Genomic DNA, 26533 nt, shown 5'->3' with positions numbered 1-26533 from the left:
CGGTTGTGAAGATCGAGAGGGCTCATCCAAGGACGAGCAAGCCTAAAGCGGGGTCTAAGGAGAGGGAAGAATTGTCCACTGTTTCGGTGAACGAGCAAGATGCTCATTGGCAAATCACCGGGACGAAGAAGAACAGGTAAAACGAGAGAGTAATTTAACGAGGAAAGAAAAAAATTTTTTTTTTTTTTTTTTTTTTTTTTTTTTTTTTTTTTTTTTTTTTTTTTTTTTTTTGGCAAGTTCTGTAATTAATTCGACGAAGACGGGGGATTCGAGTACAGCAGCGGACGAGTCGCCTCAAGAAGCGAACGAAACTTCTGTATCTAGCGACGTCGAGGATAGGGATGATTATTTGCAGACGAGTAAGAAATTGAAGAAAGTCGAAGAGAAAGCAGAGGTAGAAGTTGCGAGTAGAATAGTGTGGACTACGCCTAGGACTGTGTTGGAAACGACGAAAGAGGTTTTGATCAAGGAAACGTCGACAGAGGTGTCAGGAGGGGAGAGAAGTACTTGGGATTCTGATGTAATTGAATTTCACGAAACGACCAGTTCCTCGATAAATAATCGAAACGAATCAATCGGTAAAAATTGTCGTTCTAATTGCGTTTCTTTTCTAATCGAACAAAAATTTACAAGCAATTGTTTAACGTTGATTATAGATGACTCGAGTACGATTGCAACAGAACGACCAGCTTTCCATTCAACTTTTCCAGAAAGTCGAAAGAATTTCTCTTCTAATTCGCAGGTCTCTCGAGAGACTGAAGCGTCAGCTTTATCGGCGTTTTTGGTTCCAGGAGGTCAAGTACCTTCTGTGCCGAATTTACGTCCGTTAGGTAGGCCAACTATAACGAAAGTTCCATCGCCACGTATCGGTCTCTCCTCTGAGCCAGGGAAACAGAAATCTGTGGCCGAGGCGGTCCAACGTAACGTGGAGAACGATGAAAAGTTATTCGGCAAAGATGGATCTTTGAATGAGAATGCGGAAGTGATCGAGGACAATCCGTTTAACTGGTACTTTCAACACTACAACGATACCAATTTGGAGCCCTACGTGGGTATAGCGTACAGTGGAGGTGAAAAGACAAGTGTGCCTCGATGGACTTTATTGGGTCAAATATCTCTTATTTTGTACATTCTCATATAAAAATGTGAAAGATTAAATATTCCCAGAAATTAATTTATTAAATAATTAAACGTTCGAGTTACTTTTAATTACGTGTAAAATACCGATCGACTCGAGTGACGGAAACGGATAGTATTGAAATAAGAAGTGACTTGGTGGATTAAAAAAATCAAGTGTATATCTGAAATTATATATCGTACAGGTACAAGAATGAAATGCTTTTAGATACAAGAAAATGCACGATCGATTGTTCGTATACTTCGCGATTTTATAGCAGTTGTGTATTCACGAAGAATAAATAAAAATGTAAGTTCAAATGATCGGTTCTTTTCTTTCCTCTTTTTATTAATAACGCAATGCATTTAATTACGAAAGCTTGGGTTCTCTAGAAAAAAAACAACATGTTCGTAATACCTAATGGGTGTATGTTTATGAGAATCTTATCTTGTACTTCCATGTAATGTAGAAAATTCCGGTGTTGGTTCATGAAAAAATTACGAAATTTTTTATCGATATCGATACATTATATAAAAGTTACGGGTAGTTAGAAGCAGTTGCTCATTTGTAATAGACCAGGTAAAATTTGTCGATAACAGTGCAATGTATTTATTGTACTTGGAAACGTGTAACTGCGTCCCGACTATCATATCCTTTATCCAATGTATATACCATACCATGCTAGAATGCTTTAAGAACAAGGTCATTCGTGTTTATTTCGGTGTTAACGTGAAATGCCAATCGTCTGAAAGCACAAAGTACATTTGCACATGTATAAACAAACTTTGCAACTTTTTATGAACTTCTGCAAGGTTAACAGTCTCAATCACACAGATTAGTCTCAATTTCACTTTATTCACTGACTTTTAGTTTTTGCTTTATCTTTCTCATCCTTTTTTTCTTCTTCTTTCTTCTCATCTTTTTTTGTCTCCTTCTTATCTGTTTCCTTTTTCTCGGCGTCGCGATTTGTTAATTTATTATTGATCAAATTGTGTAGAGCTACTATGGATCTAACAAGGGCAGCAAGATATACAACTAACATTTGATCGTTCGTTTTCACGTACAACGAATCGACAAAGCTACTCTGTGTCATATCGGGCAGTAAGTTAAAAATGTCCTGCAGCTGATAAACGATCTGATGGTTTATAGGTAATTTACCGCTACCTACTTGTAGCAGGTAATCTCTAATTTCCCTAATTTGTTCATGAAGACCCTTTAAACCTAAGAGCTGATTTGTAATTCTCTGACTAAGAGTACCAACTGTGGTATCTTTGATATCTCTCAGTAAATGTTCTACACCTACTTCTTCCGCTTCTTCTGCACCAATTTCACTAGGAATGTGCTCAAATGTTTTAGACGTTGGAGAGCCATCCTGTAAATTATTTAACATTGCGATAATTGTTACATAAATTGAAGCATGTATTACGTATATTGTAAAGCTTACATCGTGAACTTCTTCAACTGCTTGATATGCTTCTGTTGGAAGGCCAAGATCTTTGGGTTTAGCATCAATGATAACCAGAACAGAATTAGGGCAATATCTCCTAATTAGTTCATTAATTGCAACATCATTTTGATGTAATTTTGGTCCAGTGTGGTACCATCCTACTACCTTTTCACGGGCTAAAAGAAAATTAATAAAACATCAAGTTCAACTATCGGACTGTTTTCAAATTCACGTGCATGTACATCAGGGGATACATACCGTTAACCTTTTTGAACATTCCATACATGTTTTCAAGATAATCATGATCAAGGAACCACACACTTTTGTCCTTATCATCTTCATCGAAAGGTACTGCAAATGAGAACAATAATATCTGATTTGTTTAACGAATTCAAAGAAATGTTGGAATCTATGCATGTTGGTTTGGGTTAATGAAATTACAAGTCATTGAAACAAAAGTAACTTTATTTTATTTGCAACAGTGTTGAAGCGACGATAATTTAACGAATATTTAAAAGCTTTCCTATCAAAATTTGTAATAATTTCAGAAAGAAGCGACGAATGTTAGTAGAGTCATCCTAACCTGCAAAACTGTTTGACACGTCTAGAACACCTTTAGCTCTCCAACACCCCAAAAGAACACCGACAACTCTTTTTTGATTGCCAATTTTTCCCATACGATTAAAGTGGTCCACCACACTTAATAAAACTAAAGGGTGCACCACTACTTTCGTAGTTACAACCTCTTGACTCGGCATTTTTGAGCAATTCTTTTGACTTTCCCGAATGAACGTAGCTACGGCAGAAACAACAACCAAGATATCACTAGTCATTCACGAAAAACCCTTTCATATGTGTGAGGGTACATAATGTATGCAGCGCATTCAGGAAAATCTACCAATTGTATATTCTAAATAAAGAAATTAATTCACGACAATTTTTGTAAAATAAAATATGTTGTGACAATATTTTTCAGCTGAACTGCGTATTTATTGTCAAATTTTTCACGCACGATGTTTGCACGATTTGTTTCTTTCCTCGTATTTTACAGCGAGAAGAAATTAAGGTGTTAGGGTTCTCGTAAATTTATTTTTTAACAAAACTATATCCTCGTATTTATTCAAACGTGAAATAAGAAATGTCACGCAGTTAGCAACACTGTTCAGATAACCCGTAGTTTCACAAGTATTTTAGCAACACTATTGAGATAACACGTAGTTTCACGAGTATTTTACTTCTAGTATTAAATATCAAAAGGTAATATTTATCAGGGTATAGAGTAACCGCTCGAAATATTACGATAAATGTAATATCGATTAAAATAAAACGCGTCTATATTTATACTTGTAATAACAGTTTTAATTAAATTTATTCCAGAAAAATATCAACGTATCTGACGATCTCGTTCTACATGTGCGTTTTGTCCGCATGTCTGCCAACTAGAGAAACTTAAAAACTGGCGGGAAATTTCGCAATTCAAATTTTTCGCAGGATGTCGAAACCGATAGTGTTCGTAACCGGAAATGCGAGGAAACTCGAGGAATTTGTGGCTATACTAGGTTCGAATTTCCCACGAGAGATAACGAGTAAAAAGATCGATCTTCCGGAGTATCAAGGAGAGATGGACGATATTTGTCGCAACAAATGTCGAGCAGCGGCGGAATTAATAAAAGGCCCGGTTATCGTAGAAGATACATCCTTGTGTTTCAACGCGCTGAACGGCTTACCTGGTCCGTATATTAAATGGTTCTTAGATAAAATAGATATAGAGGGACTTCACCGAATGCTTCACGGTTGGGACGACAAGAGTGCAGAAGCGGTGTGCACTTTTGCCTACTGCGCTGGAGAACCCACAGATCCGGTTCTGTTGTTTCAAGGAAGAACTCAAGGAACGATCGTGTCCCCTCGTGGACCACGAGACTTCGGCTTCGACGCTTGCTTCCAGCCATTGGACCACGATAAAACGTACGCAGAGTTACCGAAAGAAATGAAGAATAGAATATCTCATCGTAGCAGAGCGCTGGAAAAATTAAAGGAACATTTTATGAAAGATGTTGAATAATCGGTAAAATGGCTCCTCCTGAAACGCACAGTATTGATGTAACATTGTAATTATTAAGCCTGAGAAATACACCGATTGTTTCTTAACAGAACTTTCTTTATTACTTTATTTACTACTTCCTACTGAAACTTCTTCTCTTTTTTCACGAACAATTACGAATCATCGAAATATACGCTTGGTAGTTTGACCCCTTGTATTTATCAAAGGTGATTTAGCCAAAGGCGAGAATACCTTTCGGTAAAAGTGAGGATAGCTTGTTGCATGTTGAGTTATTGAAATATTTCGCATGTTAAATAACGCGAAAGTAATTTAAAAAATTCATTCCTACAATCGGCATCTCGTAAATTGTAAATATTCAAGATATGTTTATCAATATGTTTACAAAATGATGCAACAATGTGCAATGTTTTGCCATAGAAATTTTACAATCGAAATTGACGAATATTTCTTTCCTATTCCCATTCGTAAATTAACAGGAGTACGCGTACGAGAAAAGAGCGACGCGCTTGTTGCTAATTCCCATTTAACTATGATTAACGACAAAATAACAGGATTATTGTGAATTTACGTTCGTGTTATTGTTGATTCTCACGGACGATCGTAAACACGCGATCAATCCTTATTTGTTATTTTTCAGAATGATTATTGATAAAGCCAATTAAACGCGTTAATCGACAATGCTTGTAACACTATCGCTTAAACGTATAAATGCAATCACGAGGAAAGTTTCCAATCGGTCTTTTGCACATTTATTGTAGCAAAAATCAATTGTGTATTGCTCGCACGAAACAGATCGGTATTTGTCGAATCAGCGTGAAATAAAATTCTTTCGATAAATCATATTCCACACGAACACGCACTTCTTCTTGAAAATGAATTATGTCGCTGATAATCGTAAGAATAGTCCTGTAAGCAGTATCGTTATCAATATTGCATCTAAGAATGAGAACGAAGAGCGAAAGAGAAGTGTGAAGTAGCGGGATTGTAAACGTTGGGCGATATTTGAAAAAAAAAAATGACTCACTTAACAAAAGTAACTTACAACGATGCCCGAACGGGTTATCTTTTACACTGATTACACCGGCTCGCCCTTTCGGAAGGGGTTATCGTCATATTTGCACTTTCTTATTCTACCGGGATTTGCCGATTTTTCGCCTTATAAAAGGAGAAGGCCGTGCCGCAGCGTTACCAGTCTTTCAGCAAGGGTCGTACTATAATGAATGCCCTAATCGGTAAGTAAAGAAGAATATTTTCTTATTTCTCAAGTTAATTTCAACGGATCTTTAAGCAATCTCTTTTCTCTCTCTCTCTCTCTTTTATATTCAAAATATCGCTTCTTATTTTTCAGTATTGCTGGGGTTACTGGCTGCGGCGCTCGCCGCTCCAGGTAAGTCGCGAAAAGAAGAAATTCCTTCTCTCCCACGTTAACCGTGAATTTTAGTCATTTTCGTGAAAAACGTAACTGTGAATAATGAGATTATCGTGTATTATCGTAGCCCATTTCCCCCATGGAAAAACCGTGACCTACAAGTACCGAGCCGACGCGAAGGCCGGTATGATGAATCCGGCTCCGTTCGCATCTCAGTTCGGCATCGAGGGTCTTCTTCACGTGAAACACGATGTCACAGATCCTACCTTGAGACATGCCTATTACGTTGCCTTAACTGATGTGAAGCATGCACTGCATAACGGGCATAATATAGACCATCTCTCTGTCACGCAACCGATCCACGATCTATCCAAAGATATAGAGATCCCTTTCCTGATCGTTTACGACGAGGTTGGCCACGTAAGTTCCAAGGAGAGACAAGTTCAACCGTGAAGATTCTCGTCGTTTTCATAGATAAGATTTATACGCGTGTCGTTTCAGTTCCAGGGTATGAAATTAAAGGAAGGTGAATCTACGTGGTCTCAGAACATTAAAAAGAGTATCGGCTCTATGCTGCAACTGGATCTTAGCAAGATTCACGTTCAAACACCCATGGAACACCACAGTTTTATCACTCACGAGGTAGGTAACGACCGATGGGAACATCCTGGGATTTTGGCTAATGTTCTCTTTGGTTGTTACCACTAGGAAACCATTCATGGTAATTGCCAAGTGGCGTACAACGTGCATACCAAGGATCAGATGCATCCAACGTCCGGTAACGTGTTTGTAGTTAAGAAGATCCACGAACCGATGAACTGTACTCATTTCACTCATCAGGTGTTCAACCATGTCGAGCCGGAGAAATGTTACGTAGAGGAAGAGGTAGTTGAAAGAACGATCGATTGTTCTTGCCGAATCTGAAAGAGCAACAGCGGTGTTAATCTTTGTTTCTTTTTTACTTGGAATACAGGAAGGCATGACCACTGCCTCTAAACGCGTGTTCGAAATAGAGGACCAAGGAAACGAGATCCTTATAAGAAAATTGATCGGCCACGGAGTAATCAACTATTTCCCATGGATGGCACAATCAGAGGCGCATTACATTCTGACCAAGTAATTCGATAAACATAACAAGACGCGGTGTAAGAAATTTTCTTACGGGGCAGGTTTTATCCGAGAACGATTTTTCCAGCCAAACTCTGATTCTCGATAACGTCGCCACGGTGAACGAGGTCCAATTGCCAGTGGTCGACTTCCAAAATGTTCCAATTACACGCGAGATGTTCTTCACGAAACCGCAGACCCAATACGTTCCTCAGGCCGACGTGGACATTACCCAGGGTAGACATGTCGTCAATCTGAACGATCTTACCGCGAAGCTGAGAAAAATGCTGGACGAAGCAGCTGGTTACCTGAAAGAGAGTCACATCGAGAAGAGACAGCCAGATTGGAAGCACGGTCAAACGATCAACAGACTTTTGCACGTGATGAGCTTCATGAACGTCGAATCGCTGAAACAGGTGTTCAGCGAGCTTCAGAATACGAAAGATCCGAAGGAAATCGTAATGAGGTATGTAGATCGATAGATATGGTGAAATTATTTTTCTCGATAATCCTCTTCCTCCAGAAATATCTTCCTGGAAATAATGCCGAATGTGGGAACAACAGCAGCCTGTCTCTTCACGCGAAACGTAGTTCGTCAAAAGATGGTCCCGGACATGATAGCTCGTTTCATGCTCGCGCATCTTCCGATGCACGTGAAAGTTCCATCGACCGAACTGCTTTTACAGATGGAAGAACTGTTGCACCTTGGCGATTCGGTTAACAGCGGTGTCAAGGAAGCAAGCATACTATGCTTCGCCTCGTTGGTCCACAGGACCTTCAAAACTCTTTCACCCAACGACCTTCTTCTGAAAAGATACTTGCAACTTTTCATGGAACACATCAAAAGTACTTTCCCAATATTTACCACGTTATTATTCGTCTTGCATATACTTAACGACGAACGTTACAGATGAACCAACTTACCAGATGAAGGCACTTTACCTGATGGCCATGAAGAACGTACGTTTGATCAACATCCTGAACGTTCTGGAGCCAATCGTGAAAGGAGAAGTGATGTATTCGGAGAAACCAGCGAGCATTCGTCTCCTAGCTATTTGGGCGATCCAGAACGTAGTCGTCCATCATCCCGATTATGCTTATCGCTTACTCTGGCCGATTCTTTCCGACGTTACTCTTCCATTAGCGATGAGAATTGTTTCTTACGACGTACTCATGCATCAGTTACCTCATGCAGGACGTCTCATGAGTATCTATTGGTTCATGGTGAACGAGAAGGACGAACATCTCTACAATTACCACGTCGAGACGATTAAAGGTCTCGCGAACTCTGTCGAACCTTGTTTAACTCCAGTTTGTGAAATGGCCAGGAAAATGTTACCCTTCACCAGGATCAGGCAAGTCGTTGGTCCTCTTTCAACCAAGGTTCACGTTGACTACAAGGACACCAAGTACGGACATGGAGAAGCTGTCAAAGCCTCGTTGATTCTTCATCAATCGACCGGCTACCCGTACGTTGGTTCCGTTGAACATTTCACCACTGTTGCTCGTAAACCTGTTTCACAATGGGGAGTAAGTATTAGAATAGTAAAACACTTGAGATTTCAATGGTACATCAGATCTGTCTATAAACGTCCGGATTGTCCGTATCGTAGCTCCAATGGCACATCGAAAATCTGAGCGGGGTGGTAAACAGCGTGAAGAACGAAATGACCGGCAAGAACGTCCAGAAAATCACGCGTGACAACGTGAGAGAGGTGTTAGCCACAGCGGCTGCAGATATGCCGAAGATGAAGGACGTGAACATTCACGTTGTTTTAACGAAGAACCACAACGTCGTCTTCGTGTACCATATAAACAGCCACCAGTGGTTGAGCGTTCTGAAGCATCTGAAGGAGTGGAAGCAATTCTTCGTTAAGCAAACGGAAATTATCAACCTGCAAACTATCGCGTACATGAATCTATTCGAGATGCACGTACCTACCGATCTCGGTGTACCGGCTGTTCTTACCACGAGAATACCCTCCTTCAACTCCCTCAAACTGAACGCTTTCCTGTCGGAGGACGAGAATCTTCTAAGTTTGAAACTCAAGGCTAAATTCATGCGCTGGATGCACGGTGAATACGCGATGACGATCTACAATCCTATCTCCGACGTCTGGCACTCTACACGCAGGACGATGTCTGAGGACGTTCTTCTGCCGCTGGAAATGAACGTCGGTTACAATCGGGAGACGAAGAGTCTTAAAGTTTCCGTACCGAGATTGCCTTTTACGGAATACTCCGCTGCCGGTATACTAACCTCCGCCAAGAGTTATGTCACCATCGCGCACGACGAGAGCGATCTTCTGAAGGACAGCTGTGACACCTGCCGCCATCAGGAGCTTGTTACCAAGGTAGTCAATCCGAAAATCAACGAGCACACCTACGATTCAAAGGACACGGGACTTAAATTCACCATGGCTGTGTTCGATTGCGAGGGCACTGCTACCCCCGTCTCGCCTATCTCCGAATGGCTCGACGTACTTCGAGTGGAAAATAAGAATACCATGTAAGTGTGGAAGTTGTTGAAACGATTTTCGAGGAAGTAGAACGGTTGTGAATCTGGTGGTTTCTCTGCGTAGGGGCTACAAATTGGTGCAACTGATTATGGGTGTTCGCCAGAGTATGATGAACAACGTGATCTCTGGACAGGGTAAGAGCTGCAGCAATTTGATCAGGATCGAACCAAGTCTCGTTTATCCTACTTCAGCGGTGAGTGTCTCTTTTTACATGCAGCTTTTCTTATCTTCTAATTTTTCCCTTCTTGCCGATCAGGTTGATTTGACCACCAAAGTTACCACCCAAGATCTGGACTCGAGCCACGAAACATTGCACTTCTTCAGCAACAAGAGGATCAGCGTTCGCGTAACGATGGACGCTAAGGCAGCTTCCACTAACGAATCTGTGAAACTGTGGGATATGAACATGCACATTGTGTTATCCCAGGAACACGTGAATAACAGTATGAATGTTGTCGTCACTCGTACTACACCTGGAGAGAAGAACCTGAAGGTTCGAGGATACTTCAAGTCCATACAATTCAAGTTGGACGAGTTTGTTTTTTCACTGGAAAATCATCGATGCGTTCTCTTTCAGATATGTATGGAGGCGGTGAAGGACTACAAATCGACCACTACAGATCTGTTGAACGTGGACATTGGCCAGAAGGAAACGAACACGAAGGTAACGGTCACCATGGGACAAACTCAAGGGGAGCAATGCGTTCGTGACGAAATGGACGTCGTGTTGAACATAAAGGGTGAAGTGTCGGAAGAACAACAGAAACACATTGTACAGGACCGCGAGCATAGCATGTGCACCCAACATATGCAGAATCCGTTGTACCAGGGCTCGCACGTTCCAAAAACCTGGGACTGCATCCAACAAGCTCTTCTTCACTCTTCTTTGAGGAAATATACGACGTCTATGACGATGAGAAGGGTAGGTATTAATTAATACGTAAATCTCACGAGAAATTCAACAACGCGCAATTTTTATTCCCTATTTTTCACAGGTTCCTCCGTTAGTCGTATCCACTGTGAACATAATGCAAGATGTCTTACGCGGTCTCTCCTTCCCTTACGTACACTACTCTTTGAACCATGCGGATTCTGGAAACATGAATATGGTCATGGAGTATCCTTACTTGACAGACGTTCTCGACGCAACTGTTATCACCCCGACGTACAGTTACGAATTAGTCAACTTACCGTTTGGCCACAATATCTGGAACATATTGATGGACAACAGCCATTACTCCGTTACAGATTTGTACAAATTTGTGAATGGTTACACGAGTAAGTTGTCAATTATCCCGCGATAGTAAATTCTTCGATATTCCGTCATTTTTGCTACGTTGTCTTCTGTATTATTTACAGAGGCCTGCACGATCTATCCTCAAGTTGTTCTTACGTTCGACAACGGTACCATTCCGTACGTCGTACCTGACAAATGGACTCTGATTTCCGGTGATCACGTAGATCACACTTACAGCGTCTTTGTGAAGTTAGTGCAGAACAACAAGTTAGCGATGAAGTTCTTCGTGGGACCACACGAGATGACTGTCATGCCTGGCGACACAGGAGAGATGGTCAGCGTGAACAACAACGTGATCGAAAATCACAGAAAGGGAGTTATGGTGCCTGAGAATACACCTGATTCTTACGCGATCAGGTAAGTTTAGACAGTTGTAATTTTATTTTCAGAAAATAGAAACATTCGCGGATGAATTGTCGTGGAATCGTATGTTTCCTGTGCAGATTGACCAGAGCCTACAGCCATCTGATGATCGACTCAAAGGTGGTACCAGTACAGGTGTACTGCGCGCCGAACAGTGTTAGCGTTCTTCTGGAGACTGTTCTTCAAGGACAGGTGACCGGTATGTGCGGTCATATGGATGGCACGCATGAATCTGTACTTCCGAAAATATACTCCGTCTTGCATCTTTAATTCGAAAAATCGAGCTAAATATGTATATCATTTGATCATTTTCTTCATCCTACAAAGTGTGTTCAGCAGAAGTCGTCCGCAGCAGCGGATATTCATTATCAAACAAGAGACCTTTATTTTTGTTAGAGTTACGTAGAATGACGATGTAGATACAGTAAAAGAATAAAGTTTTATTTTTGGGTAATTCTACGTTCTTCATTCCTTGTCCTTGTCTTCAATTTATATCGCGAGAAGTGAAACGAAGAACGAGATGTGTATGTATATCTCTGGATAATTTTCGGTTCGAAATTTTCTAATTATTTCGTTTCGTACAACAGCCTCCGTGGCGTAAATGGCAGCGCGTTCGGCTGTTAACCGGAAGGTTGATGGTTCGAGACCATCCGGGGGCGTTCATTTTTTTCCTTTTAATAATTATGGACACTTGTATAAATGTATACAGTTTAATTTCAGCATCGTTTCATATGTATTTCATTGTTTAAAACAATGTATATCGAGCGGTATTTTAAAGGGAACTCTCGCGACTGTTAACGAGTGTATTTAAATTTGCCGCCAAGGTAGTGATGGCTTCCGGTAGCTTCCGGCTGTGTCCTGCTCAAGTTGAGTCCGGACTCCATCTTTCTCTACCGAAACCCATATACCACGCGAGGAGGAAAGTGAATTCTTTCTTCGCAGGCAGCATTTATTACGTAAGAAATAATTGTGACAATATAAAAAGTGTTAATTGTTTTTTATTACAGTAGGATTAACGACGATGGGAACTAGAGAAATTGTGTTTTATACATAATATTGATCGAGACCGCTACCGGTCGAACGTCCACAATTTTAGATGTATTCTTTTCATTTTTTTACGTTAATATTTTATCAATGCTTGTGTTTTTGTGATATTGTTTAACCTTGTGATTCTTTGAAAATAAAGATCTGCCCTTTAACCTTACACCGTGACTTCGAAGTGAAACACTTTTAGATTTTAGGTTAGAATTGTTTGACCACAGTATAACGGCGTCGATTGATATTGCATCAGAATATATTTATATATTAATCTGTTATTATTCTGTTTTCAGGTGTTTTATTAAAAAATGGCACAGCTTTTGAATCGACTCGGGCACGTTGGCTTAGGTTTGGCCATCACTGGAACTGTTATCAATACTGCATTATACAACGGTTAGTTTTCCTCTTGCTCCGTTTCGTAATGTAAACGTTGTGCGAAATGTAAGTTGAAGTTTGCTTGTAATTTTTCACGCATCGTTTGTTTCAGTTGACGGAGGTCACAGGGCTGTAATCTTTGATAGATTTACCGGAATAAAGAATCAGGTTGTAGGAGAGGGAACACATTTCTTTGTTCCCTGGGTACAGAAGCCGATCCTATTTGATATTCGATCTAGGCCAAGAAATGTTCCTGTAGTCACAGGAAGTAAAGATCTCCAGAATGTAAACATCACGCTTCGTATTCTCTTTAGACCTATACCAGACTCTTTGCCAAAGATCTATAACGTTCTTGGTATAGATTACGACGAAAGAGTACTACCATCTATTACCAACGAAGTTTTAAAAGCTGTAGTTGCTCAATTTGATGCAGGTGAATTGATTACACAGAGAGAAATTGTGTCTGAGAAAGTTAGGGAAGATCTGACAGATAGAGCTCAACAGTTTGGATTAATTTTAGACGACATTTCAATTGTAAGTATAATACCGTTGTTTCGGCTTTTCAGCGTAAACATAGAACCATTTTTCAATTTCCGAGGATACTTTGTTTCAGACGCATTTAACCTTTGGAAAAGAGTTCACACAAGCTGTAGAAATGAAGCAAGTAGCACAACAAGAAGCAGAGAAGGCGCGTTTCTTGGTAGAAAAAGCGGAACAGCACAAAAAAGCAGCTATCATTAGTGCAGAGGGTGATGCACAGGCTGCTAGCCTGATTGCAAAGTCCCTCGGTGAAGCAGGAGATGGTTTAGTTGAACTTAGAAGAATTGAAGCAGCAGAAGACATAGCCCATAATCTGTCTAGATCTCGTCAAGTAGCCTATTTACCGCCAGGTCAAAATGTTTTATTGAACTTACCGCAGTAAACACTTAACCCCGAATAAATATTGTATACATAAGTTTGTGCATTTATATTGTAATGTATGATTTTTTTTTATGCCACGATAGTGTACTGGAAATAGTTGCTCTAGGGAGATATTTGAAAATGTTGCACAGGAGGAATATAATACCATTTCGTAAAATTCATATTTTCAATTGAATTTTCACTATGCGAAACACGTTCCTACATAAATAAATGCAGACCATTTTTTCTATTTTCTCATACAGATTAGTATACATCTAAATGTTTCTTTCATTTGCACATTATTTAATCGATACATTGAAAACACTTCTTATTATTAATTATAGCTCATTTTGTTTGCTCTTCATGTAGAGGTGAGCATTTTCCTTGAGTGTATTTAATAACCTAATGTTGACTGTAACATGTTAGGAACGACCTTAAGCTGATACATTTGAACTTTTCTAAACTGTCTTCCTTTGCAAGGTTATTAACATGCAAATATTTGGCTTCCTACCTCAATGTAGACATTCCTATGAGCTGATAAATAATAACAGTTGTGTTCATTTCACTGTATAAGTAAGAGAGCTGCATTTTTACAGGAATTATGTAAGATTTAGTATACATAGATTTGTATGTTACGATCAAGGAACAGCAAATCTGTCTATCGCGTAATAATTATATAAATACATGCTGTATTTGTGAATAGTTATAAATTAGTAAATATTCTTGTAAACGACACGTCAATTTAAATCTTATATTTTAGAGCAGAACTTCTCACAAAGTTTTATTTCCTTTGTACCTCGATCAATTTCCGGTTATTTAAAACAAAACAAAAAATCAATCTTTTCCCTCAGAAATTTTACATAATCACATTTTTAAAGTAACGTCCAGAAAATGAATCATTTTTTCTATCGCGTAATACCAATCAAGCGAAAGACATTGAAGTTTCATCGCGGCTATCCATTCATCCGAATCACCGATGGATTGCGACGATCAATCAGTGACTGAAAATTGGTGAAAGATTATCACAGTTGGGGTCCTACGGCCAGACGTTTGTCGGCATCGTCTGTTAACACAAAACAATTCATCACAATTTGGCGAACACCGTGGGGTGTCTTCCATGGTCCGCGACGAAAATTGGAAATACCCTTCTACAATTCCAAAATTACACGTCGACGTTCTTTTCAAAAATTAACATACGAAATTCTGCACGTATCGATTAAACAAGCATCCTCTAGACATCGTAATAATAATAATAGTAATAATAAGTGAACTGTAGAAACGGCGTTTACACTACACTGGTAGACTTGATTAGTGTAATTTTCGAGTAAATTATAAACTAACCGAGAGAGAACTGGCAGACTCGAGAGGAGAGCCAAGGGGTGAGATCGAGGCGGCAGGAGTACGAAGCAAAAGCAGATTAGCGTGAATAATGAAGACACGACCCCGTGAAAGCCTAAGCGGGTCTCCTTAAGTCTGCTCCTTCGAGTAGAAGCCGAAGCCGGAAAGGAAGGATGCTGGCTGAGAGGTGGAGCGGACAGAAAGGAGGTAGAAGCAGTTAATTACTCCTCCCATCCAGGGGATAACGACTTCCCCTTATTTGTCGAGAGGCGCAAACAGCCAACCCTCGGTGAAATCTCTTGGCAAGACGCTTTCTCGGATATGTACCACACCGGTCTTAGATCTATCCCCATAACTCAAGTATTCCCTTGTCTCGATAACACATCGATCACTGCGAGAGAAGAAACACAACGAAACTCCAACGATATTTATCCATACAAGAGACACGTAAAATTCGCCAAGTTACAGTATCGTAGATTTCGTTAATCGTTTCTCCACAATGTACCGTGCTTTCGATTAATAAATTTCCCCTCTCCTATCCCTCGTTGCACGCAATTATCCTATTGGCCATGTAAATTTCTCCATCGTTGTAAATTATCCACGATGATTAGTTTCAACGACTATAACGTGAGCATTATAAGAGGATTATAAGATATACTTTTGGATCGGAGAAGTTCAAGGCCATCGTGATTATCACGACCGTCCTAAAAACGCGGAGAACTAAGGACAAAGGACGACACATGTTCGTTGGCCGATGCATGCGTGCAACGAAACAAATAATAGGTACATATTCGAATACGCGTACGAGGAACGTAGAGAGCAAGGGAGACTAATTACGAAAGAAATCATAATAGGCGCACATGCACCGCGGGCTGTCGAGCTAACGATCGCTTCCTCTGCATCTGCACCTGTTACTGCGATCCTACGGTTGCATCGGTGCACGCGAGGCACATATGCCGATGGCCTTACCTGGAGACAAGACTCGCCTCGAGCCATCGATCTACTTTTCAACTCTTCGAAATTTCTAGATCACCCTTTTACGAATTTCCAATTATTCCCCGCGCGATATATCTACGCGAATTCTTATCGACAACCTACCCACACGGCCTGTTATCCGAAAGAGAGAAGCTCTACGATGGAATTTCGTTCCAGAAGAATCGTCGCTTTGAAGTAACCCAACGACGTAACGAACACACACACACGGTCGTTGTGCATAAACGTGGCTAATTAAGGCGGAAAACATGGAAACGAAAACGGGCAATCGACGGTGGCGGGTTCTCTCCCCTCTATCCACCATGAAAGAACACTTGGGGGCATATGACGAAACGCATTGACCATCGTCCGAATTAAACTGCGGAAAATTGGATGGGTCACAAACGTTAAACGAGCATGCCTCGCGTTTTCTTTTGTCTCGTTACGCTGATTGCTCGTACCGACGTGGCAATTCGTGCGTGACATCGTTTCGAAAAAACAAAACAAAAAAGAAGCAATAATATCGTATTTTATTGTTACCGTCTACGTATGCGTTGTCTCGCGTTCGTTCACAGACACACACAGAGGAGGACTGCAGTTTTGCTCGTTGTTCGAAAATTAGCCTTTGACGACGATTGTGCGCTCTCCTCTTCTCTCCTTCTTTTGTTCCATTTTGAAAGTTCCACTAGTCCCCGAGGAGAAGGGGGAAGAATAACTCTTGGGCAAATTTGACGCCCGCGGGTAAAATCCGGCGACCGGATGGCCGTGGTGTGAAGATATTGCACTTTAAAGTGTTCCAACTCATTAAAGCAAGCGCCATTCGGTTAGCATAATCGCGAGCCCGGGACGACTGCCTCGATTGCACCTCTTCCAGTGGCTCGCACGCGAGGAGTAATTTTCAATAAATGCACCTGGGGCCCTGATTTTGTCGCTGATCTTCTTCTAGTTGTTGGCTGCATCGGCCAACGGTAGTCTCCTCCATTCCATTCTTATACCGTGTCTCTCTTTTCTTCTTCTTCTAGCCACGAAAAACGGCGGTACTTGGCGGAGAAGTGGCGAGAAGCAACAAGAAGTTTCGAAGGTAGATCATCCGACACCTCGTACGAATTGCCATTCACCTTTCGACGTAAAGCCGAGGAGAACAGTTTAGACGAGAAGGAGAGAGCCCGAGGGAGAGTTGTGTGGCAGATTGATTTACATCGAAGTCAGGCCTCGAGCCGGCCTGTAATCTCGCGGCCATGCCGGTTAGAATACACGTGACTGCTGCCTCATCCCTTTCACGACCCCTAGGGTGTATTAGGGCTACGAGTGTCCTGACCAGAGGCAACCAACTTACGCTTAATATCGCGTGGATTAGTTGGCCAACTGGTCAGTCTGATAACTTGTGGTTTCAACAATTTCCTTCTCTGCGGCTTCGCCGTTTATTTCTTTCCATACACCATTTCTTCCTTTGCTTTTTCCACGGATCTATGCTTTTCCTTTCTTTTTTTTTTTTGGCTAGATAGAATAGACGCGAAGCGGAGTATAGAAAAGGGCCAAGTCTCGGTGTAGAAAGTGAGGCCACGCTCCCGTTAGGACACACTTCCTCTTCACGTTGTCCTCAGGAAGTACGCAGGTCATCGCGTGCAGAGGTCCGCGAGACGATCGTCGTTCTCCATTGTCAACGTAGCAAACGTGAAAAGAAAGTTCACGGCTATAGGGTTACATGGTAGATTCAGGGTCACCGTTATCCAACCATCGTCCTGCGTACAATTCGTGGTGAAACTGGAACGAAATACTTGGACGTTAATGTAAACCGGACTGTGTAACGTTAATGGCGGATCCGAATGATTCTGTCTTTAGAAGTTTGAAAGTCGGGGCCAGATTTACCCATACCTGGAAGCAATTTTGCGGTTCATTTTACAATTCTGCGGATTTCTTACTTTTCTTTCCGACGTCGGTTCTCTTTTCTTCGCGGTGCACAAAAGCCGCGTGCTTTGGTAGCACTGTTATACATATATCACACGGTTCGCGTAATTCCAAGTAACGAATGTTCGCGTGATCGTCGTAACATTTTGGCTAATATTCTGTCAAGAATATTCCTTCCTGTCTACGTTTTTCCCACCCTTTTCGTTACCTCTCAATACCCGAGGAACCATGAATTTAAAAGGAGAAATCCGCGATTTCGAGGTCATCGTTGAACCAGAGCACCAGCAAGTGTCCGAATCTTCGGCCGATCTGCTTGCCTTCGTTAACCCTGAACACGTTCTCCAAGTTGATCCTCTGCCTCCTCTAGTTTACACCGGTGAACACTTTGCAACATCTCTCTGTTGTAATCGCCGAGCAGGCCGCGTTCGCCGAATGGGATGACCGTCGACAAAGCCGTCGACTCCGCTGTTCCCACAGGAGCGTCTTTCGTGCTGACCGTACGAACGTTAATTCGGTCAGGAAGGAATGAGCGGTAAGGTGTGGGGAGAGGGGCAAGGAGGAAAGGGAAGAGGGACAGAAGGGAACTTGTAACATATGTGTAACGCAAGGGGCGTTCCGTGGCTGCGGTCCCGTCCATCTGTGGCAAGGAGTCCAGACGTAATTGCTACATCCTCAGATGCTGTTACTATACCTGTGTGTACACCGTCGGCTCGATTCATGAAAATCGTCACGAGCGGCGACTCACGTGGGACACGCATCGGAGCTACTTCTATGCTAATTACGAGGGCCATAAAGGACAGTCGAGAGTGAAATTCGACGTGGACACTGGGTATGTAGTGTTTGCTACTGTCTTTTTTTTTTATCGTGGTTCCGTTGAGAGGATTAATCGTGTCTTCGTACCGTTTTTAATTATCGTCGGTGAATTTTTCGTTCAATTTTATGAGTAATTCAACGTTTCTACGTGCGTTGTTTATACTAAAATAGAGCAAATTAGCAAAAGACATAAATTCGTAAGTATTTATAACTTTTTCTTTTCAAAAGTTTCACTAAAAAAGTGTACCGGTCTATTTGACTAAAAAATGCTGGAAACGTAAAGGGTTAGTCAGCGAATCATCGCTATTTTAATTACGGAACCTCGGAGCAACGGATCGTAACTTGTTCGAAAATTGGAAAGAGGAGGTTTTGGTGGGGCAGAGATCGCTCGAATATCGACGATATATTCGATAGCCGTTTCTGACAGAATTTCTCGATCCCTGTTGCGAGCATAAGATGCAAATACGCGTGTGCGTGTGTTCTTCCGTCACGCGACGTGCTGCGGCCATCGCGCCTCCGTTCTCCTTCTCTCTCTTCCTTCCACCGGTCGAGCTTTTTCGTGAACGGTCACTCGTTGCACGTGAGGACGAATTCCCGCGGGTGCAAATCGTCGTGAAATTGACGGTTCCTGTAAACGTGAATGTCAATTTGACGTACGCCCGGGGTACGTCGAAATTAGCGATTCAAGAATTTCCTGGCTCCGTCGAACTTCCCTCCGTTCTCCTTCTTCTTCTTCTTCTTTATTTTCGTACTTTTCCATTTACTTCACGTGTAACACGGTTTTTAAACAGCGCCCCGCTGATTGACGATAAATAATCAACGGCGTTCACGAGGAAGTTGGAGAAGTGTTTAACGTCCGGTTTACAATGCGTCGTAATTTTTCTTGCTTTTTCGGAGTTCAAGATTAACCCGCCGCAGCAAGTAAAAGCTCGAAATAAATCTTCATTAGATAATGCGACGATAAACGAATTTTCTTTTAATTTTCAATTTGTTCTTTTTTCTCCGGCCAACGTTCCCTCGTTCTTATCGCACCATTACTCCTTGCTAATTTGTTTAGCGAATTGTGCCCTTAATTTAACGGGCATTTTGATTCCACAAGGCAGAACGACGAGACCGTGGAGCAGAGATTCATTATTTTATCGTTTGCCAAGCAAACAGACTCACCGAGGGTGCTTCTGAATCTTGTCTGGCTCGCTCTCGCTATTCGAAATGAAGGGTTGCTCGTAAATGGCGGGTTAACCTGCTCCCGGACCCGCCTCGAAAATCCTCCTGGATCGTCTAATTCAATTAGGATTCTACCGTGAAGAGGCCTGAAATCAGTCGACGATTAGGCTAACCTTATCATTACGCTCGTACCGATCCTCCACACGTATTCGCCATACCTTACGCTCGACGTCTAAAAAGGTATATCAAACTATTTTGTCGCAAACCCATAAATATAATTTTACATTTCCTCCCGTGGTCTCTGACTCCCGATGCAAATTCTCGATTTCACTTGTCAATCATCCTTGATTGCACCACTTCTTCCGAAAACAAGCCGCCCCCTCTGTCTTCGATCGTTTCCGCTAGGCGCCGGAAGTTGGACCTGTAATTTCCCAAGGTAATTTCAACTGAAATTTCCTCAAATCCTACCAAAAGTATCCTTTCCTTCTCTCTCTCTCTCTCTCTCTCTCTCTTGGAGAAACACTGTTCGTTGGAGCAGTTTCGTGTCCGGCGGAAGAAGAAGATACGTTTCTATATATTTAGTCGTTTTATCAAACGCGCGACGTCGAAGAGGCGAGTGGAAAAGTAAGTTTCGCTGTCTAATTGAAACGAGTGCAGCAGGCCTAATTTCACCGGTTCGGTACAGAGGCAGAGAAGAAGCTGTGTGTGCGTGTATATGTGTAGAGAGAGGCTGTGAGGACCTTTGAAAAGATCTCCGTGTGTCCCGGTGTGCGGTTGCCGCCCTTGCGCCTCGGTGGCAGAAGCAGACGTTGTAACGCCGAGATTTACAGTGGCGCTTGTAGGCAATAAGTCATGTCCGGTGAACATGTCGCCTACCGCAGACCTTCCACGCGTGGCCCGTCTGCATATATAAAGATGGCCGTGCCATGAAACGCGATACGCGCATACGAGCAGCCACTCCTTCTCGATAATATCGCCACGATACCGCTCTTGCCACGATTTTCGGTATTATTCGACACGTTCTCCTCTGCCATGCGTCCAAATTCCTTACAATTAACCCCGTCGGTTGTCGCTTCTTTTCCTGACTATGCGTCTAAGCGTCAGCTGTTTACCGTTTCAGCGCTGTATCAAGCAAGGAAAGATAATTAAATTTGCAAATTTTCACTTTTACAAGTTAAGTCGATTAAGTCGAGTTAAAATTAATTTTTGTTACCGATGTAACTTTGTTTTTTTTTTATCACATCTGGACCGAAATCTGTGGTTTGTAGTCGTTGAAATTTGGGTTTCGAAGAGTACATCTTCGTTCCTTTTTTCTCTGTCGTTGTAATATTTCGTTTGTTAGGAAATTTAGAGAAGAAATTTGTTGCGTTTTCGAGGGACTTTTTGTGTTACCACGCATGGTCGACAATAGACCGAGAGGAGAGAAAATTGGTCCGCTGCCGTCGGACATAATGATGATCGTTCGTAATAATTTCGGTGGCGCGCGGGTCCTTTTAGTTTCACGTGGTACGTGAAACCAAATCTTCCGATGTAAATTTCTCCCTGTCATGTTTCTTCGTTTCGTTTTGGCTGCGGCGCGGTTCCCGACGACGAAATTTCGTAATTCGCACGTTCGATCCTGCATGATTTCGTGTCGGTTTCACATCCGATGGACTCCGACATTCACGTCCTTTTCTTCTCTCCGCTCCCTAACCTTCCACGAACGTCGAAAAACCATATACGTACATTCGAAGTAACATTCAAAGATAGCATTATTTTTCGCAAAATTTCTGCCGAAATCTAAGAGAATTAGAAAAACAAGGGAAACGCAACGTGAAGTGAAACAGAAATAGACGAAGGTAGAATTATTACGTCAGCTAGAGCATCTTCTTCGAGTCTAAAGCTACGTCGACGAAAAAGAAGAAGATAAGAGATGCAGAGAAGGCTGGAGAAGGGAAGATTGGAGGCGAGGAGCGAGTGAAGACCTCAGCCAGAGTGTGACCTCCGACCTCCGCGGATCTCGAGCTCGCATAATGCCTTATTGTAATTACAATAAAGGTTATCTCGGCCGGGATTTCGAGGTTCCGAGGCCATTCAGTCATTCGCGTTATTGAGATGGTAAGCGAGAGTCGAGAGAGAGAGAGAGAGTGAGAGGGGGGGGGAGAGAAGAGGATGAGAAAGGAAGAAGTTATATCCAAGTACATCGGGATACGAGAAGAGGGAGACGCGTGCGTGTGTTTCTTGGACGTAGACGAACCAGAAATCACGTGGGCGATAAGGTATCGGGATATTGTGTATCTGACCGAGGCTGGAACCTGAAGAAGATAGATAGCCCGATACTGTAGGTTTCGCGGGGAACGGAGAAAGATGAAAGACCGGCGGAGAAGAAGGAGGCCAGCGAAGAGGGATCAAGACTGGTGAAACGATCGTTCTCCGATTCGAATTTCATCGTGCAGGATCAACCGTGCCGGATCCCGTGTGAGCAATTACGCCGCATCTACCTTCTCTTTCTCCCTTTACCGTCGCTTTCCTGGTAATTCGATCGAGAAATTACCATTCTTACGATTTTCGAGTAGATTTTAGTTAATAAGATATCTCTATTCAACCCTTTCGCTACGATACGAATGTTTCTTCGTATTTTTAAGTGTTGCACAAATATTTCCAAGTTAGAAAATTCAACTGAATACAGACTGAAAATTTGGCTAATTTCGGTAGCGAGATAACGTTCCTTACACCAATCGACGGGCCACGAATCGCAGTGAAACGCGTATTGTCGGTTGTTTAGCGGAGAATAGGAGGCACGGGAGAGTGTATATCGGTAAATGCTCGAAGGGAAGATAAACAGTGGGAAATAGGGAAGAGGGAAGAACGGTGGTAGAAATGGAGAAGATCGAGTGTAGGTGAGGGTGAAAGCAGAAGGAGGTAAAAAGGGCCGAATGGTTGAAGGGAAAAGGGAGAAAGGAAGAAAGAGGACGACGAGGGACGTGGTGCCTTTTCAATTAATTCGTTTGCGCGTAAACGCCTCTTCCTGCCGATGATTTACGGATTTGCAATCGACGGATCTCTCTCTCTCTCTCTCTCTCTTCCTCTCTTTCCTTCCCTCTTTCTACCAACCGATCCTCGAGCGTGCTCGAGCGTGTAGTGAATCAGTCACGGAAGGCACACGTATGCGTCGTAACGGAGGGAAAATACGAGTACTCCTGAGCGAGAGTGCATCCAGTATTCCACACTGAGCGGGTGCAGAATGAAGAATCTTTTTTTCCTTCTTTTTCTAGATTGAACGACTTGGAAAATTTCATTCGTAACGGTACACCTTTGACGCTAACGGAACGGAACGGTTGAAATGATAACAATTTCAAGGAAGACTCACCGTTATCGAAAATATATTAACGATCGTCTGTGGGAGGTGTAATTATCCGAATATTAATAATGTAATCAGTCGTGATTAACAGATGGTACCCGAGACTCGTCTTTTTACGGTGGGGGTTGGCTGGTGATCGGGGGCGGTACCAGCGACCACACAGGCCGTCGACGTGAATCACATACCCGTGTACCCAAAAATATCGGTACCGGAGAGTATATCGTTGTTTATTATACTTCTCACAGTATCGATCGTTCCCTCGTTAAACGCTTATTTTTTCTAATCTTACCTTTAATTCGACAATATACAGAAAATCATGGATCTGATTAAGAATGGAAAATGAGGAAAAAGGAGAAGTATGCTACAAGTGTTACAGAAGCGATTCGAAATTGCTGTTCGTGCAGAACCGCTTGTCCCTTGCCGTGCATTACACCACCCGTTAGAGAGCTTCTTACCGCAGAGGGTGTGATTTACGTGTCCCCTGATTTACACTGATTACGGGCCCCGCCACGTCGCAAAGCAAATACTGCCTTCTTCCCGTTCTTCGTTCCCCCCCTTTACGCACAGTTTGGTCAGCCGACTGCAGGTCGTCCGGCACCCACTCTACCAGGCAACATCAATTCCCGCTGATTGATTTTACTCAGGTATTAAATTAATCCCCCTCGACGATGGCTGGCCCGCGGCCGCTTTGCCAATCGCCGTTCAGCTCTGTCTCGCGTATTGCTGTCTTATTTCTGACCTCGCTTAGAATTTGTCCGTGAAATAGATCCTATTTTCCTTGCAATCCTTTAGATTTTATTTCAGAAAAAGTTGACTATTCTTCGAGATTCTTTTCTTCCCTTTGTTAAGAAGTTCTTTCGATATAAATTCAAGCGTTATTAGTGTGTTTGAACAGTTCGAAGATGGAAAGGAAAGGAACCTAACCAAAATGTGTAGACGATTAATGCTATAGCGTTCGAAAGGACGCCACTTTTTCAAGGGAACACAGGTGGAATAATCTTTTCGAGGAAACGAAATGATACACTGTTACCAGTAGCACCCTTCCTCTCGTCGAATCGCGTGTCATCGTTCCCTCAGACTTGCCTCGATTTTTCCACGTGCCTCGAAATCTTACGATCAGACCGGTTCTCCGATCTTCTCCTTTTCTAATACCATTCGACGAGATGATACTCGTTAAAGGCTCGTTCGTGCCGGAGAACGTTTGTACACTCGAATTCGCCTAGTGTTTATCACCTCGTAGACGTGTCGTGGCAAATTGGTTCGGATGCGTTTTAAACGACACCAGAATCTTTGCTTCTTCTCTCTCCTATTTCATAATTGATTTACATGTGTGAGTGTTTCAGTTTGTGTCGTTTTACCACTTGAAACCTATGAAATTTCAGCGTTTATAGGGACTTAAAGGGAAGATAAATTGTGCAAAACTTACTTTTGTCATTCTATACATTATTACAAATCAATTTCTGGCATTTAAATCGTTCTTATCGTTCAAATTCTTGTCTTTTTAAAGTGCCGTAAGTGAAAATTTTCAGTTTGTATCGTTTCATCACTTGATAGCTACGAAATTTCAGCGTTTACCATTTTTATAGGAAAAATGAAAGGGAAAATAAATGGTACAAAAATTACTTTTGTCATCCCATATATTATTACATCCCATACATTATTGGTGTTTACATCGTTCTTATCACTGAAACTCTTTTCTCCTTAAATTTACAGTTTCGTCTATCTGCTTCAGATAGAGGATTCGCAGCGAATCCGTCTAATATTCAGTCTTAGGAACAGAGCGTGGCAAATTGGCTCGCATTTAAGGAGCTGTCTTGTGCTGGTTGCACCTCCTTCCAGGATTTTATCATCACCTCGACCTTTTTTCCTCCCTGTCCTCTCTCTCTCTCTCTCTCTCTCTAGCTTTCCTTCCTCCTTCTCGACAGAGCTTCTTTTTGCTCTTCCGGAGCGTCTTCGAGGAGGAGCCCTCCGGCAAACGTGACCGGACGGGCCCGAATCATAAATTCCGCCGAGTAATGTAACGTCCGCCGCGATTATTTACTGATACTTACTGGATGGGCCAGAACCCAACCGGGCAACCTACCCAGTGTTCCCAGTAGACTTTTCTCCGCTCCTGCGTGACACACTTTGACCGCGATCTTTTCCAACAATCTCGCCAATTCGCAAACCAATCTCCCTCAAGTGTCCAGCATTCGATATTATTCGCTTTTATTCACCAAAGTGACGAAGTAAACGTTCACTGGTAAATTTGCACGCTCCTGGTGCACGTCAATTCCAGAACAAACGATTTTTCTGTAAATTGCGAGAAAATTGAGAAAGAGGGAATTCTTTCTATTTTAATTTTCCGAAGAATCGGAGAAAATAATTGATTAAAATATGTATTATTGTTCGACGGAGCAAATTTGACGGTTCAGAGGGTTTTGAGGGTCTAAGACGTGAGAGATGCGGGAGAAAATACGATGTCTGCCTGTTAATCAGAGAACTTACTCTTACGTGTTCGCTGATGGTCAGTCGATCGCGATAGGAGGAAGGATCGAGAGAATCATCGAGAGCATTGTCACGAATGAAGTATTATCAGGTTGGTTGATTTTTCAAATAGAAGTTGTTTGAATTTGTCGCTTTTAACAGTAGTTATTGTAAATTAGAATATCATTGTATGCAGTGGGCATTTTAAAATTGATATTTATTAACAATTTTACGTTGCTTCGACATTATTAACGATGTAGATAGTAAAATAAAGTTTTTGCTTTATTTGCAAGTACTTTAATCGTAGAATAATTAGTGTTTCTTGTTAAATAACAATTTAGATGGTAGTTTATAATTATTGGAAGTATTAAATCAATCTGTTGCATGCTTTAACTCATTAAACCAGCTTAATTTATCGAATTCGTGTTGAATTAACAATCGCACGTAGTAGATGGTTAGAAATTGTTTATAATTCTTATAGAAAATTGAAAAATTAAGGTTCTTTTTTTGTGTATTACAGATGGAACATTCAGAGGCCACCATAGGAATCATGGAAGGGACTTCAACATCAGGAATAACGAAGAAATGCAATTATTTATAACAAAATCAATTATTTATTGTAAGATATGTGTACAAAATGTATTTTACAAAAGGTTACAATATACCAGTGTTACATTACAGCATTTTACCCCATCCATTTATTTCCCCCTTACACACCAAATCCATTTCCTTTTGCGAAATACTCGTTATTTAAATTCGATTCCATTAAAAAATTAAATAAACCAAGTCCGGATAGCGATAGGAACGCGCAATAATCGAAAACTCATAAAAAACCTGAAATTCGAGCGAGAAACTTAGAGATTTGCGCGAAAATAGCACAGGGACATCGAAAAATATCGAATGGCTGAGAAATGGCCGACTCGCACTACTTAATTATT

General features: G+C 41.8%; 5 protein-coding genes and 1 non-coding gene across 7 annotated transcripts in view; 5 read left to right on the top strand and 1 right to left on the bottom strand.

The window, feature by feature from the left end:
- Nucleotides 1-1141, top strand: part of LOC108571239 (chaoptin) — a 5932-nt gene extending 4791 nt beyond the window's left edge. The window contains exons 9-11 of the mRNA XM_017933239.1: nucleotides 12-136; nucleotides 238-520; nucleotides 743-1141. Of these exons, the coding sequence (XP_017788728.1) occupies nucleotides 12-136; nucleotides 238-520; nucleotides 743-1141 (807 nt within the window). The remainder of the gene's footprint in view (nucleotides 1-11; nucleotides 137-237; nucleotides 521-742) is intronic.
- Nucleotides 1142-1475: 334 nt separating this feature from the next.
- On the bottom strand, nucleotides 1476-3332 carry LOC108571287 (26S proteasome non-ATPase regulatory subunit 7). Its single transcript, XM_017933288.1, has 4 exons — nucleotides 3148-3332; nucleotides 2823-2915; nucleotides 2562-2740; nucleotides 1476-2489 (listed from the first exon to the last, which is right to left on the bottom strand). The coding sequence occupies exons 1-4, from the start codon at nucleotides 3320-3322 to the stop codon at nucleotides 1974-1976; spliced, it is 963 nt and encodes a 320-aa protein (XP_017788777.1). The 5' UTR covers nucleotides 3323-3332; the 3' UTR covers nucleotides 1476-1973.
- Nucleotides 3333-3751: 419 nt separating this feature from the next.
- On the top strand, nucleotides 3752-4647 carry LOC108571288 (inosine triphosphate pyrophosphatase). Its single transcript, XM_017933289.1, has 2 exons — nucleotides 3752-3821; nucleotides 3942-4647. The coding sequence occupies exon 2, from the start codon at nucleotides 4057-4059 to the stop codon at nucleotides 4624-4626; it is 570 nt and encodes a 189-aa protein (XP_017788778.1). The 5' UTR covers nucleotides 3752-3821; nucleotides 3942-4056; the 3' UTR covers nucleotides 4627-4647.
- A 1195-nt stretch (nucleotides 4648-5842) lies between these two features.
- On the top strand, nucleotides 5843-11551 carry LOC108571238 (vitellogenin-4-like). Its single transcript, XM_017933238.1, has 16 exons — nucleotides 5843-5858; nucleotides 5975-6013; nucleotides 6123-6415; nucleotides 6497-6637; nucleotides 6704-6880; nucleotides 6969-7111; nucleotides 7191-7568; nucleotides 7626-7948; nucleotides 8013-8632; nucleotides 8716-9611; nucleotides 9685-9814; nucleotides 9878-10114; nucleotides 10199-10543; nucleotides 10617-10899; nucleotides 10981-11275; nucleotides 11362-11551. Exons 1-16 carry the CDS (start codon nucleotides 5843-5845, stop codon nucleotides 11549-11551), a joined length of 4506 nt encoding a protein of 1501 aa, XP_017788727.1.
- Nucleotides 11552-11867: 316 nt separating this feature from the next.
- On the top strand, nucleotides 11868-11940 carry Trnan-guu. The gene has a single exon. It is a non-coding gene; the product is annotated as a tRNA-Asn (tRNA).
- Nucleotides 11941-12159: 219 nt separating this feature from the next.
- LOC108571337 (protein l(2)37Cc) lies at nucleotides 12160-13744 on the top strand. 2 transcript variants are annotated; one of them, XM_017933353.1, is made up of 4 exons: nucleotides 12160-12237; nucleotides 12613-12712; nucleotides 12807-13228; nucleotides 13308-13744. In XM_017933353.1, the coding sequence occupies exons 2-4, from the start codon at nucleotides 12628-12630 to the stop codon at nucleotides 13614-13616; spliced, it is 816 nt and encodes a 271-aa protein (XP_017788842.1). In that variant the 5' UTR covers nucleotides 12160-12237; nucleotides 12613-12627; the 3' UTR covers nucleotides 13617-13744. The 2 variants fall into 2 exon arrangements, with proteins under 2 accessions (XP_017788842.1, XP_017788843.1); XM_017933354.1 differs by lacking the exon at nucleotides 12160-12237 and adding an exon at nucleotides 12457-12522.
- Nucleotides 13745-26533: the final 12789 nt, after the last annotated feature.

Source organism: Habropoda laboriosa, unplaced genomic scaffold (genome assembly GCF_001263275.1).
Source record: "Habropoda laboriosa isolate 0110345459 unplaced genomic scaffold, ASM126327v1 scaffold57, whole genome shotgun sequence".
Lineage (NCBI taxonomy): Eukaryota > Metazoa > Arthropoda > Insecta > Hymenoptera > Apidae > Habropoda > Habropoda laboriosa.
Note: the sequence above shows the minus strand (reverse complement) of the source record. Positions and strands in the feature narration are given on the sequence as shown.

Bases quoted from the DNA above. Each gene is read 5' to 3' on its own strand.
- LOC108571337 (XM_017933353.1), top strand. From the start codon at position 12,628: ATGGCACAGCTTTTGAATCGACTCGGGCACGTTGGCTTAGGTTTGGCC. The intron at 12,713-12,806 runs GTTAGTTTTCCT...CGTTTGTTTCAG, and splicing joins CAATACTGCATTATACAACG to TTGACGGAGGTCACAGGGCT. The intron at 13,229-13,307 runs GTAAGTATAATA...ACTTTGTTTCAG, and splicing joins TTTTAGACGACATTTCAATT to ACGCATTTAACCTTTGGAAA.
- LOC108571288 (XM_017933289.1), top strand. From the start codon at position 4,057: ATGTCGAAACCGATAGTGTTCGTAACCGGAAATGCGAGGAAACTCGAG.
- LOC108571287 (XM_017933288.1), bottom strand. From the start codon at position 3,322: ATGCCGAGTCAAGAGGTTGTAACTACGAAAGTAGTGGTGCACCCTTTA. The intron at 2,916-3,147 runs GTTAGGATGACT...TCTCATTTGCAG, and splicing joins CGTGTCAAACAGTTTTGCAG to TACCTTTCGATGAAGATGAT. The intron at 2,490-2,561 runs GTAAGCTTTACA...AATAATTTACAG, and splicing joins CAGTTGAAGAAGTTCACGAT to GATGGCTCTCCAACGTCTAA.
- LOC108571238 (XM_017933238.1), top strand. The intron at 7,949-8,012 runs GTACTTTCCCAA...CGAACGTTACAG, and splicing joins TTTCATGGAACACATCAAAA to ATGAACCAACTTACCAGATG. The intron at 8,633-8,715 runs GTAAGTATTAGA...TCCGTATCGTAG, and splicing joins AACCTGTTTCACAATGGGGA to CTCCAATGGCACATCGAAAA.